At 42.6% G+C, this 16,124-nt stretch overlaps 1 protein-coding gene across 2 annotated transcripts in view; it reads left to right on the top strand.

Annotated features, from left to right (window-relative positions):
* LOC140728079 (NIPA-like protein 2) overlaps window positions 1–16,124 on the top strand; it is a 110,394-nt gene that overhangs the window by 62,760 nt on the left and 31,510 nt on the right. The window contains exons 3-4 of one of the 2 annotated variants that reach the window (XM_073046263.1): window positions 6,179–6,350; window positions 15,115–15,174. In XM_073046263.1, coding sequence (XP_072902364.1) covers window positions 6,179–6,350; window positions 15,115–15,174 — 232 coding nt within the window. The remainder of the gene's footprint in view (window positions 1–6,178; window positions 6,351–15,114; window positions 15,175–16,124) is intronic. The other variant, XM_073046271.1, reaches the window with a different exon arrangement.

Genomic DNA, 16,124 nt, shown 5'->3' with positions numbered 1-16,124 from the left:
AAGGGTACAGAGGAGATTCACCAGGATTCTGCCTGGTTTATGTTCAGAGATTAAGGGAGCTAGGGCTTTACTCTCTGGAGAGAAGGAGGATGAGAGGAGACATGATAGAGGTATACAAGATATTAAGAGGAATAGATAGAGTGGACAGCCAGTGCCTCTTTCCCAGGGCACCACTGCTCAATACAGAGGATATGGCTTTAAGGTAAGGGGAGGGAAGTTCAAGGGGGATATTAGAGGAAGGTTTTTTACTCAGAGAGTGGTTGTGTGTGGAATGCACTGCCTGAGTCAGTGGTAGAGGCAGGTACACTAGTGAAATTTAAGAGACTACTAGACAGATATATGGAGGAATTTAAGGTGGGGGGTTATATGGGAGGCAGGGTTTAAGGGTCGACACAACATTGTGGGCCGAAGGGCCTGTACTGTACTATTCTAAGTTCTATATGAAGAGAATGATAGCGTGAATGTTGAGAATTTTCTATCAAGACCATAAGACTATAAAACTTGGGACCAGAATTAGGCCATCAGCCCATAAAGACTTCTCTGAAGTTCGATCATGACTGATTTATTTTTCCTCTCAATCCCATTCTCCTGCCTTCTCCCTGTAACTTATGACTACTAAATTCCACTTTGGCCTCCACCTGTGGCAATGAATTCTACAGATTTACCATCCTCTGGCTAGAGGAATTCCTCCATTTCCGTTCCAAAGGTACATTCTTCTATTCTGAGGCTGTACCTCTGTTCTTAGACTTTTCCACTCCATTATCCTCTCCATCAGGTGGGTGTATCTCAAACAAAGGGAAATAGTTACCGTGGAGATACAAGAGACTCTAGATGCTGGAGTTTAGAGCAATACACATGATGTTGGAGGAACTCAATGGGCAAGACAATACCTATCCAGATGAAGAATCTTGACCTGAAATATTGACCCATTTCAGATGCTACTGGACATAGTTACAAAGTTCGGAGGGTGGTTATTTAAAACTGAGAAGTATTGAAGCTGGTAAATCTCTGGAATTCTCTGCCCTGGGATGTTGTGGAGGCTAGAGCATAGGGAGAATCTGGATCAATGTTGGAAGAAAGAGGGAATTAAGGATGATGAGGAACAGGTACAGAGGTGGAGGTGAGGCCTAGTGAAGGTCAGCTTTGTCATTATTGAATGACAGGACAGGGTTGGAGGAGCTATCCCTGCTGCTATGTCATAGAGTCATGGATCTCTACAGCACAGAAGTAGGCCCTTCAGCCCATCTAACCTGATCTGTCTAGGACCTGGACCTTACCCTCCATGTTTCAGTCTATACCACCCTGGTCTTCTGCCTAGTTCCATATAACTGCACCTAGACCATAGCCCTCCCGTTAATGTACCTATCCGGACTTCTCTTAAATATTACAATTAAACCCACATCTACCACTTCCGCTGGCAACTCATTCCACACTCTCACCATCTTCAGTGAAGAAGCCGCTCTTCAGGTTCCCTGTGAATATTTCACCTTTCACCCTAAACTTATGATCTCTCCCTGACTGAAGGAAAGCGACTGTATCTATTTACCCTATCTATACCCCTCAAAACTTTGTCTACCTCTATAAGATCTTCCCTCATTCTTCTGTGCTCCAGGGATTGAAGTCCTAACCTATTTAGTCTTTCCCTATAACTTGGGTCCTCAAGTCCTGGTAACATCCTTGTAAATATTCTTTGTCCTATTAATACCTTTCCTGTAGGTAGGTGACTGGAAATGTGCACATCCATCAAATTCAGCCTCAAGATCGTTGTGTACACCTTCTGTACTCAATGACGGCCAGTGTGTCTAAAAGCTCTCTTTACAACTTGTAAACTTGTAATTTCTACTTGTGATAACACTTTCAAGGAGTTGTCGATCTGTATTCCCAGGTCCCTTTGTTACAATTGTTTACTTCTGCCTTTATGCATACATGAGTATTCCAAAGTTCTGCATGAGCCTTCAAATTCAAAGTTGAAAAGTTCAAAGTACATTTATTATCACAGTACACATATATCACCATATACAACCCTGAGATTCATTTTCTTGCAGGCATTCTCAATAAATCCAATACTTCGTAACAGAATCAATGAAAGACAGCACCAACTGGGCCTACAACCAGTGTGCAAAAGACTATAAACTGTGTAACTACAAAAATAAAGAAATAGTAATAAATAAGCAATAAATAATAAAAACAGGAGATGAAGAGTTCTTGAAAGTGAGTCCATAGGTTGTGGGAACATTTCAGTGATGGGGCAAGTGAAATTGAGTGAAGTCATCCCCTCTGGTTCAGGAACCTGATGGTTGAGGAGTAATAACTGTTCCAGAACCTGGTGGTGAGTCCTGAGGCTCCTGTATCACCTTCCTGATGGCAGCAGCAAGAAGTGAGCACGGCCTGGGCAGTGAAGGCTCCTGATTTCCTGCAACAATACTCTGTGTGGATGTGCTCAGTGGTGGGGAGGGCTTTACCTGTGATGGACTGGGCTGTATCCAGTACTTTTTGTAGGATTTTCCATTCAAGGGCATTGATGTTTGCATATCAGCCTGTGATGCAGCCAGTCAGGATGCCCTCCACCACACACCTGTTCAGACACTGTAGCACACCTGGTATCACACTGTAACACAACTGCTTCACATCTCCAGAAACTCAGGATTAACCTTGTTCTCCAGTGCTGCCTGTATGGAGTTTTCACATTCTCCCTGTGACATACATGGGCTCCCTGCACGTGCTCCAGTTTCCTTAAACTGTGCAGGTTGGTGAGTTAATTGTCTTTCGCAAGTTGCCCCTCGTGTGCAGGTAAAAAGTATAATCTGGGGATGAGGGAGGAATTGAGAGAAAGGTAGGGAAGTGGATTTCAAGGAAAAAAATTGCGAGGAACAGGAGTAGCATGGACTCACTGGCTGAATTTCTACTTCTTAATCATAGTAAATAGTTTTGTCTGAGGTGAGCCTTGCATGAGGTCCACATCCTGGAGTGCCTAACTCATGCAGGGAAGTCAGGTTATTAGTCAAAGACGCAAGCAATTCTGTAGATACTGGAAATCTTGAGCAACACCTACAAGATGCTGGAGGAACTCAGCAAGTCAGGCAGCATCTATGGAGGGGAATAAACAGTCAATGTTTAAGCCAGAGACCCTGACTTGAAATAACAACTGTTTATCTCTCTCCATAGATGCTGCCTGATCTGCTTGAGTTATTCCATAATTTTGTGCATGTAACACTGTGTCTGGGATTTCACTGAAAGGAAGAAACACATGCATTTCTATAGCGCCTTTCACGTTATTACAAAATGCTTTACAGCTGTTGGATTATGGTGCTTTTAATCCAGGGTTTGCTTAGAAGTCAGGAAAGAGTCACAAAACTTGTTGCTTCATGATCGTTTATTAAGCCTTAATAGAACAAAGAAAATTGAAAAATGGGTAATGATACAGGTCTGTTAAGTGAGGGGAGAGAGAAGCTGAATGATGTCGGAACCTCATGGTTAACTCTTTTCATACTCCATAGCTAAGAAATATTCAATTCAAATTTGAAGATAACAACAAATATCCAATCAGATTCAAATAATACAACACCAGAGAAGCTTCCAGAGCTTTCCAAAATACAAAGAACTGTAACCATTAGGGGACACACTGAACAATGGCAGATACATATTGTGACCACTAGGAAACATACTAAACAATTACGTGTATATACAAACAGACAATTAATTGTTAACCTGCAAAGAAAATAACAAGTAAGCAGTCTAATCCAACAATTCCCCATTGATTCTAAATCACACATTTAGAATCACTACGTCTGAAAATTCAGAGGCAGTAAAACTTGTGGTATCCTCAATAGGTATAAAATAATCAAAAGCTTCTTAAGTTAATATCACAGCCTATATATTCTTCACAGTATTCATGGGGTTATGTAATGGTTAGGCTGATTAGTGGACACAGTTACATGAGTTTGAAGTATTCTACAGTATTAATGATCTCTCATACATGTAAAAAAGTGTAAACTGTGATAAAGCATATTAGTATAAATATTAGTACTCATTTTAAATGGGCAAAAATTGGCAAAAAATAACAACTAATAGTAGAATAAACATAATGTCCAATCGTTGTTCAAAGTCTTCTGGCTGTGTAGGCACTGTGTGAGAGGTTGCTAGCACATTAACCACAGCACTTATTGTCCTGATCTGGTTCCACTTCAGCTCACTTGCAGTGGCTGATGTGCAGCCACTTATTTTTGCTTTCTACTTTCACTGCCAAGTTATTTAAGGGGTAAGGTCCTTCCCATCGAGCTCCCATTGGTTCCTTATACAGTTCTTAATCACCACTCACCAGGAATCAGGTGTGTCCTCCTTCTGTTGGATCATGCCAAGTAGCAGAACCTGTTGAGAAGCATACTGGACAGCTTGAGTTAACTTCACACAATAGTTAACTAAACTATTTGCCATAATGTATATATCAGCCTCTCTGAGATTCATCTCGAATAGATTTAGTTTAGTTTTCTTGTTTAGGGTTGCTGCATGAGACCTTGGGAAGAGCCGTAGGCTATGGTAAACCTTCCTCATAATACTTCGTCGTTGCTTGATGTTACATTCATTCGTTCAACTTATCCTGATGACTCTGGGTGATGTGGACAATGAAATGACCATTCAATGTTCATCAGTCAACTTAATTCCTGACAAACGCTCCCAGTGAAATGTATACCTTGGTCAGAGTTGATATGACACAGCCAGTTGAAGACTTTTGAAGCATTACTCTTGGTGCAAGGAACTCAGTAGTCAATTTCCCCACAGTTATCTCTTTCAGCATTGTGACGTGGCAGAGAATTCGTTTCATTGAGACACAGGGAACAGATGCGGGAGCCTGGAGAAACAAACAGTCTGCTGGAGGAACTCAAGTGGGTCGAGCAGCATCTGCAGAGGGGAAGGGAACTGTCAATTGGTTTAACTAATTAAAGGATCAACCAAGACACAAGAGGGAGCTCCTAGTCAGAAAATTGGGATTGTTTGTACTCACCTGAGATGTCAGAAAAAATCAGCACACCTGAGTATACAGCAGTCCTACAGTCTCGCACTGGACTGTCAGCTTGTACTCAAACCTCAGAATGGGACTTGAACCCACAGCCATCTAACTTAGATGCCAACATGGTACCAACTGAGCAACAGATGAGATGTGGGCAGAGTACACAGTTACTACTTTATGAGCCTAGTTATTCATATCAAAATAAGATGAACAAAATGCTGCATTAACTTGTTAACTACATTCTCAATTCTCATTTGGAAGTTCTTTCTTTACTTAGGAGGTTATGTGAATCACAGTGTGCTGTAACTGGGACACATGCATTCTATCACAAACATACTTAATCTTAGAACCTAGAATGAACAGTACAGCACAGAAACAGTCTCTTGGGCCCACAATATATGTGCTGACCATGACACCCAATTAAATCTCTTCTGCCTGGCCATGTCCTTCCATTCCTTGCCTGTTTGTGTGTTGTCTAAGTGCCTCTTAATCACCACTATCTTATCTGCTTCCACCACCACACCTTGCATCTCATTCCAGGAACTCACCCCTCTGTGTAATGAAAACTTGCCCCCCACACCTCCTTTAACCTTCTCCTGTCCCCTTAAATGCATGTCCTCTGGCATTTGACATTTTTACCCTGGGGAAAAGATACCTTATCTATGCCTCTCAGAATTTTATAAACCTCACTCAGGTCTTCCTTCAATCCCAGAGAAAACAACCTAAGTTTGTCTAAACCCTCTTTTTTAGTTAGTATTCCCTAATCCTGACAGCATCCTAGTGAACCCTTTAGCACCTTCTCCAGAGCCCCCACATCCTTCCTGCAATGGGGTGACCAGAAAAGTGCATGATACTCCAGAGAGCAGATGAAAGCAGTGGTTACGTTCAGGGAATGGAGTGATGTGGAGGGCAGGGACATTGGGAAGGGGAGGGAGATGTGGTTGGGAAGCTGTATTGTGTTTAGTACTCCTGTATCCCATGTGTATTGCTGTTAGAAAAAATCCATAAATTGTGATTACATTTTAAAACACTTTTCTAAAATTTAACGCATAAAGACATAGTTATTGGATGTTTTCACCTGACAGAGTTTTTAATTTGCTGACAGATTTTTGATAGTGTCATTGTGTTTTCTTGCTAGTAACCCCACAATTTTTGTTTCCTCTGCCACAGAAATATACACACGTCCGATTATTATGTCAAGAAAGTCTAACACCTTATTACAAGAGCAAGCTATGGTGGTGTGGAATCTTCCTGATGGGATTGGGTGAACTGGGGAACTTTGCTGCCTATGGTTTTGCGCCGGCTACTCTGGTTGCTCCTTTGGGATGCGTGTCCGTTATCGGTAAGGATGACCTGCTGTCTGAGGAATGACCAGGACAGGGGAATCAGGAACTAGAGTGTAGGAACTGAAGGGCATCCTTGTAAAACCATGAGAGGCATAGGCAGGTAAATACACACAGTTAAAGAAAATATAGAACATTACAGCACAGTACAGGCCATGATGTTATGCCGACCTTCTAACCTACTCTAAAATCAAGCTAACCTTTCCCGCCCATGAAGCCCTCGGTTTTCTATCTAAGAATGTCTTCGATGTCTCTAATGTATATGCCTGTACCCCACCCCTAGCAGTGTATTCCACGCACCCATCCTGCACCGTGTTTAAAAAAAAAATCATACCTTTAGCATTGTGCTTATACTTTACTCCAATCTCCTTAAAGTTATGTCCCTTTGTGTTAGACTTTACAACCCTGGGAAAAAGGTGCTGGCTATCCACTCACTGTATCTCTTCTCATTTTATACACCTCCGTCAAGTCAGCTCTCATCTTCCTTCACTCCTAACGGAAAAGTCCATTTCCCCAGGGTTGGGGAAACAAGAACTATAGGGTGTATTGTAGGTTTAAGGTGAGAGGGGCAGCTTCTCCACACGGGTGGCGGTGGGTATATGGAACAATGGTTGAGGCAGGTACCATATCAGCATTTAAAAGACATTTGGATAAATACAGGAATAGAAAATGTTTACAGGGATTTGGCTCAAATGCAGACGAATGTGACTAGCTTAGACGGGCACCTTGGTTGGTGTGGATGAATTGGGCTGAAGGGCCAGTTTCTGTGTTCTGTGACTTGGTGAATCACCTCAGCTCACTGTTGTACCCTTTTGGAATCAAAGTGTACCCAACCAACTAAGAGCTGGGTTGAGTAGATAGAGGAAAGCTCTTCTCAATAGGTTTTAGAATCAGCGCGTGTTGATTTAAGATTTGAGGACAAAAGTGCAAGGAGAAGGTGAGGAGAAGCTTTATTTTTTTTTGCTCCTTGTTGGAGGGGTGGGCAAAGAGAGAATCATGGTCTCTTCAATAGTGAATTTTGTAGGCAACTGAGAGATTAGTTTGAGGAAAGAGTAGGGGAATGGGCCAGACACGTAGCTCTGCTGTGAGTTGGTATAAGTTCAAAGGAACAAATAGCTTCATAGAATTGTTACAGTGTGGATGGAGGCCATTGAGTCTGCACTAGCCCTGTGTAAGAGCAATTCAGTAATCCCAGAGATCTGTGAATGATGGATTGTCGTTGTGTATCAGAATCGGGTTTATTATCACTGACATAGTCATGAAGTTTGTTGCTTTGTGATGGCATAAAAATGATTAAGTTACAAAAACAGGAGGTGTAAAAAGCAAATAATGTAGTAGTGTTCAAGGGCTCATGGACTGTTCAGAGATCTGATGTCAGAGAGGAAGAAGAGATTCTTGAATATTTGAGTGTGAGTCTTCAGGCTCCTGTAGCCCTCCCCTTTGGTAGCAATTAGGAGAAGTCATGTCCCTGAGGCGAGGGTCCTAACTAATGGATGCTGCCTTCTTGAGGCAGCAACTCCTAAAGATGTCCTCAATGGTGAGGAGGAGGAGGTATAAGCCTGTGATCGTCTGAGATCCTTGAACTGTGGAAGGAGTCCCCACCGTCTGAGTGAAGAAATTTCCTTACTCCTTCTTCTGAAGTTGTGGCCCATCATATTAGCTAGAGAATATTCTCATTAATTATTTAATTTAAAACACACTGGATTTGGAAAGCTGGCCTCAGGAAAAAAAATGACTGAATAGTCATCCGGAATAGCTCTGGTTCACTAAGACCCTGATATTTCCAGTGAGAAGTAGGGCATGGTGGTACAGTTAGTAGAGCCTCTTCCTCAGTTCAAGTGACTTAGGTTCGATTCCAGCCTCTGGTGCTGTCAGTGTGGAGTTTGCATGTTCTCCCTGTGAGAGTGTGGGTTTCCTCGGGGTGCTCTGCTTTCCTCCCAGGTTCCAATCACATAAAGGTTGGTTAGTTATTTGGCTACTGTACCTTATCACTTGAGTGAAGGTGAGTGGTAGAATCAGGGGAGAGTTGATGGGAGTGAGGGGAGAATAAAATGGGATGAATGACTGATTAGTGTAAATGAGTGGTTGATGGTCAGCACGGACTCAGCGGGTTGAAGGGCCTGTTTTTACGCTGTACGACCATAGCAATGAATATACCTGGTGTTCAAAGAGCGCAGGTGCTGATGAGACCGAAACAGACGGACTGGGAGTCATGCCATACAGATGGATTTTAATTGCCCCCAACAACCTTCTACAAGGCAACAACTGCCCCAAAGTCCTTTCTCTCCCCAGTGTGGTAGGTCAGATTAAAAGTAAAAGCTTGTATTTAATGCATGGAAAATGTCCCAACCTTGGAATATTTGTAATCCTCATTTGACTTTGCCAGTTAAAGATGCCTGAAACTGGGACCTAGTGAGTGAAAAAGACCCCACTGTGATATTTCACAAGAGTGTTCCTCCCTGTATCCTGGCAGTACTTTTTCTGTTGGACACTGAATAGCTAGTGGTGGCATTTTGGAGATTGTCAAAGGCACGGAACTGAATTCCCCCCCCCCCCCACTTCCCTCACACGGATAGGCCCCTCCTGGCTATTTACAAACTGTGATTGAAACATGCCACAGCTCTGGTGAAGGTAACTTTCCCCCCTACCCCAGGTCCCCAAGCATTCAAGCCATGGTTTTAATCAGTCCATTGCTTAAAAGACTGTTCCTAACCACTTGCCAAAATTAAATTGAAAAGCAGTTTCCTTTGGTAAGTTGCTATGGTGATGAAGAATTTAGGAGATGAAGCCTACATTTACACAGCAATGCCACATCATTGGCTCCCTAATCTACATTAAATTTTTAATATTTATGTTATTTTTAGGTTTAGGTTATCACAGCAAGTTGGGAATGAGGACTGGGGATGTTTTAGAGATTGTTACTAGTTTCGGTGATATGGGAGAGTCTTCACAGAGAGGGAAGACACTTGGAAAGGAAGACGCCTTTGCATTGTGCTGTACATTTCATGGTCTAAGGATGCTTCAAGATGATTTGGCTGGTAAAGTTGTTTCAAAACAATGAGGAAGTAGACTCTCTTGGTCCCTATCCTGTCATAGACTGTCCTCTTTACCATCCCTCTTCTCCACAAGTTTGACTAGATGAAGGGACTCAGTCTGAAAGATTGACTGTTTATTCCCCTTCATAGATGCTGCCTGGCTTGCTGAGTTCCTCCAGTATTTTGTGTGTGTTGCTCATGATTTGTGGCTACTGCATAATCTTGTGTTTTTATGTTTGATTTCCTTTTGAAAAAACTATTTACCTGAAGTATTTTTTTTTAAAAATTTTAAATTAGTTTTTCAAAACATTTTACAAATTAAAAACCCCAAATCCCAATGAGGAACATTAATACAGTGCAAAATTAAGCATACAATAACAATATGCTACAAAGGAAGAGAATTTGACAAAAAAAAGCACCTAAATTAAAGACAGGTAAGCTTAGTATCCTCCCCAAGCCCCACAACACAAGAAAAAACAACAACAACTCCAGACCAACCACACCACAATATAGAGAGTATAAGTCAGGACAATCATACTCCCAGACTGTGAATACACTTAGCACAGAGGATAATAATGCCTACTACCAGAAAAAAAAGGGAGCTGAAAGCAAAGGACCGAAAAGAAGAAAAAAAAACCCTAGTCAAAAGGAAGGTTATGAAAGTACTCAATAAAAGGTCCCCAGAACTTATGGAACTTTAGATCCGAATTAAGAACTGAATAATGAATTTTTTCGAGGTCCAAGCAAGCCATAATGTCGTTAAGCCATTGCGCATGAGTGGGCGGGGCAACATCTCTCCATCTAAGGAGGATCAAGCGTCTAGCCAGGAGAGAGGCAAAGGATAATATTCGGCATTTGGTCGGACCCAGACATAAATCTGTCTCGCCCCAAAAACCGAACAGAGCAATTAAGGGGTTTGGTTCTAGGTGCTGATTCAGAATACACGATAACGTAGTGAAGACATCTTTCCAGAATTTCTCCAAGCTAGGACAGAACCAGTACATATGGATGAGAGAGGCCAAGCCCCTCTTGCATTTATCACAGAGCGGACTAATGCCAGGGTTACCTGAAGTATTAATACTGTTTCTCTCTGCACACATGCTGCCTGGCCAGCTTTTTCTGTTTAGTTGAGGTTGTTTGTAAGTATTTCACAATGTGCAATGTTGGGTGTAGGAACAGGGATTGGCCATTTAGATCCTGGTTCCAGCTAGGCCTTTCAATAAGGTGGGAGTGGTTCAAGCTAATATAGGAATGGTTTAAACTAATATGGCAGGGGAATAGTTCACAAGAGGCAGGGTAAGTATGTCCCACAGAATAAGTAGTTTTCAAATGGCAGGAGTGGCATCCATGGCTGACAAGGGAAGTTAAGGATTGCATGAAAGACAAAGAGAGGGCACGTAAGGTAGCAAAAGTGAGTGGGAAGATTAGGGATCTTTTAAAATCTAAGAAAGGGCAACTTAAAAGAAGAGAAAAGATGAAATATGAAGCAGACTAGCCAATAATATAAAGCAGGATACCAGAAGTTTTTTTTCATTTATATAAAGAGTAAATGGGAGGTGAGAGTTGATACTGGAAAATGATGCTGGTGCAGTACTAATGGGGGACAAAGAAATGGCAGGTGAACTTAATAGGTAATTTGCATCAGTCTTCACTGTGGAAGACACTAGCAGTGTGCCAGAGATCTGTGAATGTCAGGGAGCAGGAGTGAGGCTGCTTAACAAAATAAAATCCTCTGGTGTTTCAGAAAAGATGCTGTCATGGGTAGAGGAATGGCTGACAGGCAAGAGCAGTGAGTGGAAATAAAGGAGGCCTTTTCTATTTGATTCCCATTGACTTGTGGTGTTCCTCAGGCGTCAGTATTGAGACCACTACTTTTCACATTGTTTGTCAGTGATTTGGATAATAGAATTGATGGCTTTGTGGCAATACAGATGATATGTATAAGATGATGAGAGGCATTGATCGTGTGGATAGTCGGAGGCTTTTTCCCAGGGCTGAAATGGTTGCCACAAAAGGACACAGGTTTAAGGTGCTGGGGAGCAGGTTCAGAGGAGATGTCAGGGGTAAGTTTTTTACTCAGAGAGTGGTTAGTGTGTGGAATGGGCTGCCAGCAACGCTGGTGGAGGCAGATACGATAGGGTCTTTTAAGAGACTTTTGGATGGGTACATGGAGCTTAGAAAATTTAGAGGGCTGTGGGTAAGCCTAGTAATTTCTAAGGTAGGGATGTGTTTGGCATAACATTGTGGACCGAAGCGCCTGTATTGTGCTGTAGGTTTTCTATGTTTCTCTGATACAAAGGTGGAGGGGTAAGTAGTGCTGAGGAAGCAATGCAATTTCAGCAGGATTTGGACAAGTCGTAAGAATGGGTAAAAAAGTGGCAGGTGGAATACAGTGATGGAAAATGCACGATAATGCATTTTGGTAAAAGGAATGATAGTATGGATTATTGTCTAAATGGGGAGAAGATTCAGACATCAGAGGTGCAAAGGATTTTAGGAAACCTCGTGCAAGACTCTGAGAAGGTTAATTTACAGGTTGAATCTGTGGTAAAGAAGGCAAATGCGATGTTAACATTTATTTCAAGGGGAATAGAATATAAAAGCAAGGAGATAATGCTGAGTCTTAATAAGCGCTTGGAGTATTGTCAACAGTTTTGAGCCCCTCATCTCAGAAAGGATGTGTTGTCATTGGAAAGAGCCCAAAGGAGGTTCACAAGGATGATTCTGGGAATGAAGGGGTTAACATATGAGGAGCATTTGGCGGCTTTGTGCCTGTACTCGCTGGAATTGAGAAGAATATGGGATGGGGTGGTGATGTCATTGAACCCTACCAAATGTTGAAAAGATTAGATAATATGGATGTGGAGAGGTGGCTTCCCATGGTGAGAGTATCTAGAACTAGGGAGCATAGCCTCAAAATTGAGGGGCAACCTTTTAGAGCAGAACCATTTTTTAGCCAGAGAGTGGTGAACATGTGGAATGCTCTGCCACAGACTGCGGTGGGAGCCAAATGTGTGAATATATTTAAGGCAAAAGCTGATAGTTTCTTGATTGGTCAGGGCCTCAAAGGATGTGGCAAGAAGGCAGGTGTATGGAGTTGAGTGGGATCTGATGGAATTGTGGAGCAGACTCAATGGGCTGAATGGCCTAATTCTGCTCCTGTGTCTTATGGTCTTAAGATCCAGGCTGATTCTGTGCCTGAGGTCCATGTTCCTGTCCAATGCCTTTATTCTTTCAGTGTCCAGTTACTGAGCAACGCACAAATGCTGGAGGAACTCAACAGGTCAGACAGCATCTCTGGAGGGAAATGAACAGTCGATATTTTGGGCCGAAGGCCTTCACCAGGGCTCAAAAGGAAGAGAACAGACACCATTATGGGAAGGTGGAGGGAGGGGAAGGAGGTCAAGCTGGCAGTTAATAGGTGAGACCAGGTGAGGGGATAGGTGGGGCAGAGGGGTTGATGTGGAAAGCTGGGAGGTGCAAGGTGACAGAGGGCTGAATCTCCCTCTGGTTCCCTACCTCCTTCCCTTTATTCAATGGATAACTGTCCTCTATTAAATCCCATCAACTTCAGCCGTTTGACCTCCTGTGCAGTTCTGTTGCCCCATTAGAAGAAGGTTGTGGAGGCTTTGGAAAGGGTACAGAAAAGCTTTACCAGGATGAAGTCTGAATTAGAGGTCATGAGCTATAAGGAGAGATGGAATAAAGTTGTTTTATTTTTTTCTGTAGTGTCAAGAGACTAAAGGGAGACCTGATAGTAAAATTATGAGAAATATAGGTAGACAGTCAGAATATTTCTCCCAGGGCAGAAGTGGCAAGTATCAGAGGTCATTCATTAAGGAGAGAGGAGGAAGCTTCAAACGAGATGTGCGTGGAAAGTTTTTACAGAGAACATGCTTGGTGCCTAGAATGGGTTGCCAGTGGATGGGTAGAAAGAAGCAGATACAATAGTGGTATTTAACGGGCTGTTAGATAGACACGTGAACACACAGAGAATTGAAGGATATGGATCATGTATGGGCTGAAGAGATTTAGTTTAATTGGGCGTTGTGGTTGGCACACACAGTTTGGGCCAAAGGGCCAGTTCTGTGCTGTACTGTATCATAATGGGACCTTCTGTTTCATCTAGCAAAAAAATCTGTCACTGCAGCATTCCCTCAGTATTGCGCCTGAACATCAGTGTAGTTATTTTGTGCTGGCTTACACTGACTGTTTCATTAGCAATCAAGTTGATCCAACATGATCACAGTGTGAATCTTCAAACAACTCCCTTGTTTCTATGGTTATCTGTGATTAAAAACCATTACTGCTGTGCTGGGCTGGGTTGCTGAATAAATTGCTGATCTGTTCCTGAATAAGTATGAAGGTTCTCACTACTCGGAGTGTGAAACTGGATTCCAAGCTACGCCAAGAGAGACCAGACCAGGTGACCAGTCAAAGAGGGAGGTTGAAAGAAGAGGGAGATTAGGAGAGAACTCAGAGCTTGGCACAGCCATGAACGGTGGATTGATTAAACAAGATGGGGTGCCTTCTATTTGGAATGTCACTCCTTCGTCCTGACTTGGTGCTGCCTGTGGGTGGGAGAGCACTAGGCCTATGAAGGCTGGGAGTTAAACTTTAGGCTGTAGAGGTCTGGCAGTTTTCCACAAAAAGCATCAAAGAACAGCAAGTTACTCCCATGTGTTCAGCGTTCCCATCGCTGCCTGTAAGGAGTTTGTACGTTCTCCCCGTGACCACGTGGGTTTCCTCCAGGTGCTCTGGTTTCTCCCACAGTCGAAAGGCAAACCGGTTAATAGGTAAACTGGTCGTTATAAATAGGCTACGACTAAATCAGGGGTTTGCTGAGCAACGAGGCTTGAAGGACCCAAAGAGCCTACTCTACACTGTATCTCAGTAAATAGATGTAAAATAGATAAATAAAGTACAGGCAACCTCGGAAAATCCCGAGTTTAACTGCTCTGTGGTCCAAAAAGGGAAACAACAGCCCATAATATGGTGACACAGCTGCTGGAACATGAACAATAAACAATCTGCTGGAGGAACTCAGCATGGAGTATTATAACAGAGAAACAACCTTGGCCCAACTCATCCATGTTGACTAAGCTGTCAACCGTGCAGACACTGTGGACTGAAGAGCCTATTCCTGTGCTGTATAATTCCATTTTCTATGTTCTAAGATGGGTAGAGCCTGTCTCATGCAATAGATAGTGGGATAAAATTAGTCCTCGGCCATCTGACATGGGACGTTGAACAGTGCAGCACAAAACAGGCCCTGCGGCTCACTGTGTTCTCATCGACGTGACACCAAATTAAAATAAATCTCTTCCCCTGTTCCTCCATTTATGGTAAATGCTCAATATACCACCAGCTGTGTGCTGTATTCTAAGATTTGGCTTTCTCAAGCCAGTTGAGCTGGATTTCAGCAGTGTACAACACACAGCTAACAAAATATCATCCATTTACTGCGTGACTCTAGTGTACTTTGGCCTCGGTACCTTTAACCATCTGCTTGTGTTTCTGGAGTGAGATTTGAACCCACAGCCCAGGAGGTGGGAAGACTATCACTCCTGATTGTATACTTTCAGGAGAGCCTAACAAGACCTTTACTGCATCTGTTAAATTTCCTTCAGTGGGAGATGGTGATCCTAAATCAGTGAATTGTTGTTCCTTTTGATGTGATAGTGTGGGTACCCTGTACTAATACCAAAAAATATTGTTTTTCATTCAGCTAGTGCAGCAATGTCGGTGGTGTTCCTGAAGGAAAAGCTGTGGTCTTCAGATATCCTGGGTAATTCATATTTTCTATATGAGTCTGTTGTTTAGATGATTACTGAAGACTACCAAAAATATTTCTCATAATGCTTTTACAACATAACAAACCCTCTGGCTCATCAAATCCATGCCTGGTATCAAAGTGGCCCCATCAGTCCCACTTACTTCCCTGTAACCCACATGCCTATCTCCTCCTCCCCTCTCACAGATTTGACTCCAGAAACCAGAAAATTAGGCTACCAGACTTCTCCAGTCTGACCCTGGCTGATCTCTGGAGGGAAATGGACAGTTGATGTTTCAGATTGTGATCCCAGGGCTCTTTGTGTTGCTCTGCATTCTAGCATTGCAGCTTTTTGGTTGATCTATACTGGTACAGAAAACAAGTGAGACAAGTTGTGTCCCATCACCCTTAATTCCTTAATCATTCTGGTGTTTATCTATCCTCTTCTTTAATATATCTAATGATCTAAACCTGGGGCAGAGAATTCCAGCGGTTCCCTACCACGTGGAAGATAATATGTTCTATGCATCTCAGTTTTAAATGACTAGTTTACTATTTTGTAGCTAGAATTGGTAAATTGGTTTATTATTGTCACATGCACCAGGATATGGTGAAAATTTTGTTTTACATGTCAACAAGACAGATCATTTCACTACAGAACAATATTGAGGCAAACAAGAACAGAATGCAGGATAGTGTTACAATTACAGAGAAAGTAGCGGTTAGCACATCGTTTTACAGTTCCAGTGACCCAGGTTGAATTCCTGTCATTGTCTGTAAGGATTTTTTATGTTCCCCTGTTTCCTCCGGCAGTCCAAAGACGCACCCATTAGTCATTGTAAATTGTCCTGTGATTAGGCTAGTGTTAAATAGATGGGTTGGATTAGGCTCATCATGGCATTAGGCTATGGTGTAGTCATACAGCGTGGAAGTAGGCCCTTTGACCCAACTGGCACATCCCATCT

The sequence above is a fragment of the Hemitrygon akajei genome, chromosome 1 (genome assembly GCF_048418815.1).
Source record: "Hemitrygon akajei chromosome 1, sHemAka1.3, whole genome shotgun sequence".
Classification (NCBI taxonomy): Eukaryota; Metazoa; Chordata; class Chondrichthyes; order Myliobatiformes; family Dasyatidae; genus Hemitrygon; species Hemitrygon akajei.
The sequence above is the reverse complement of the archived record's forward strand: the minus strand, read 5'-3'. Positions and strand labels throughout refer to the sequence as shown.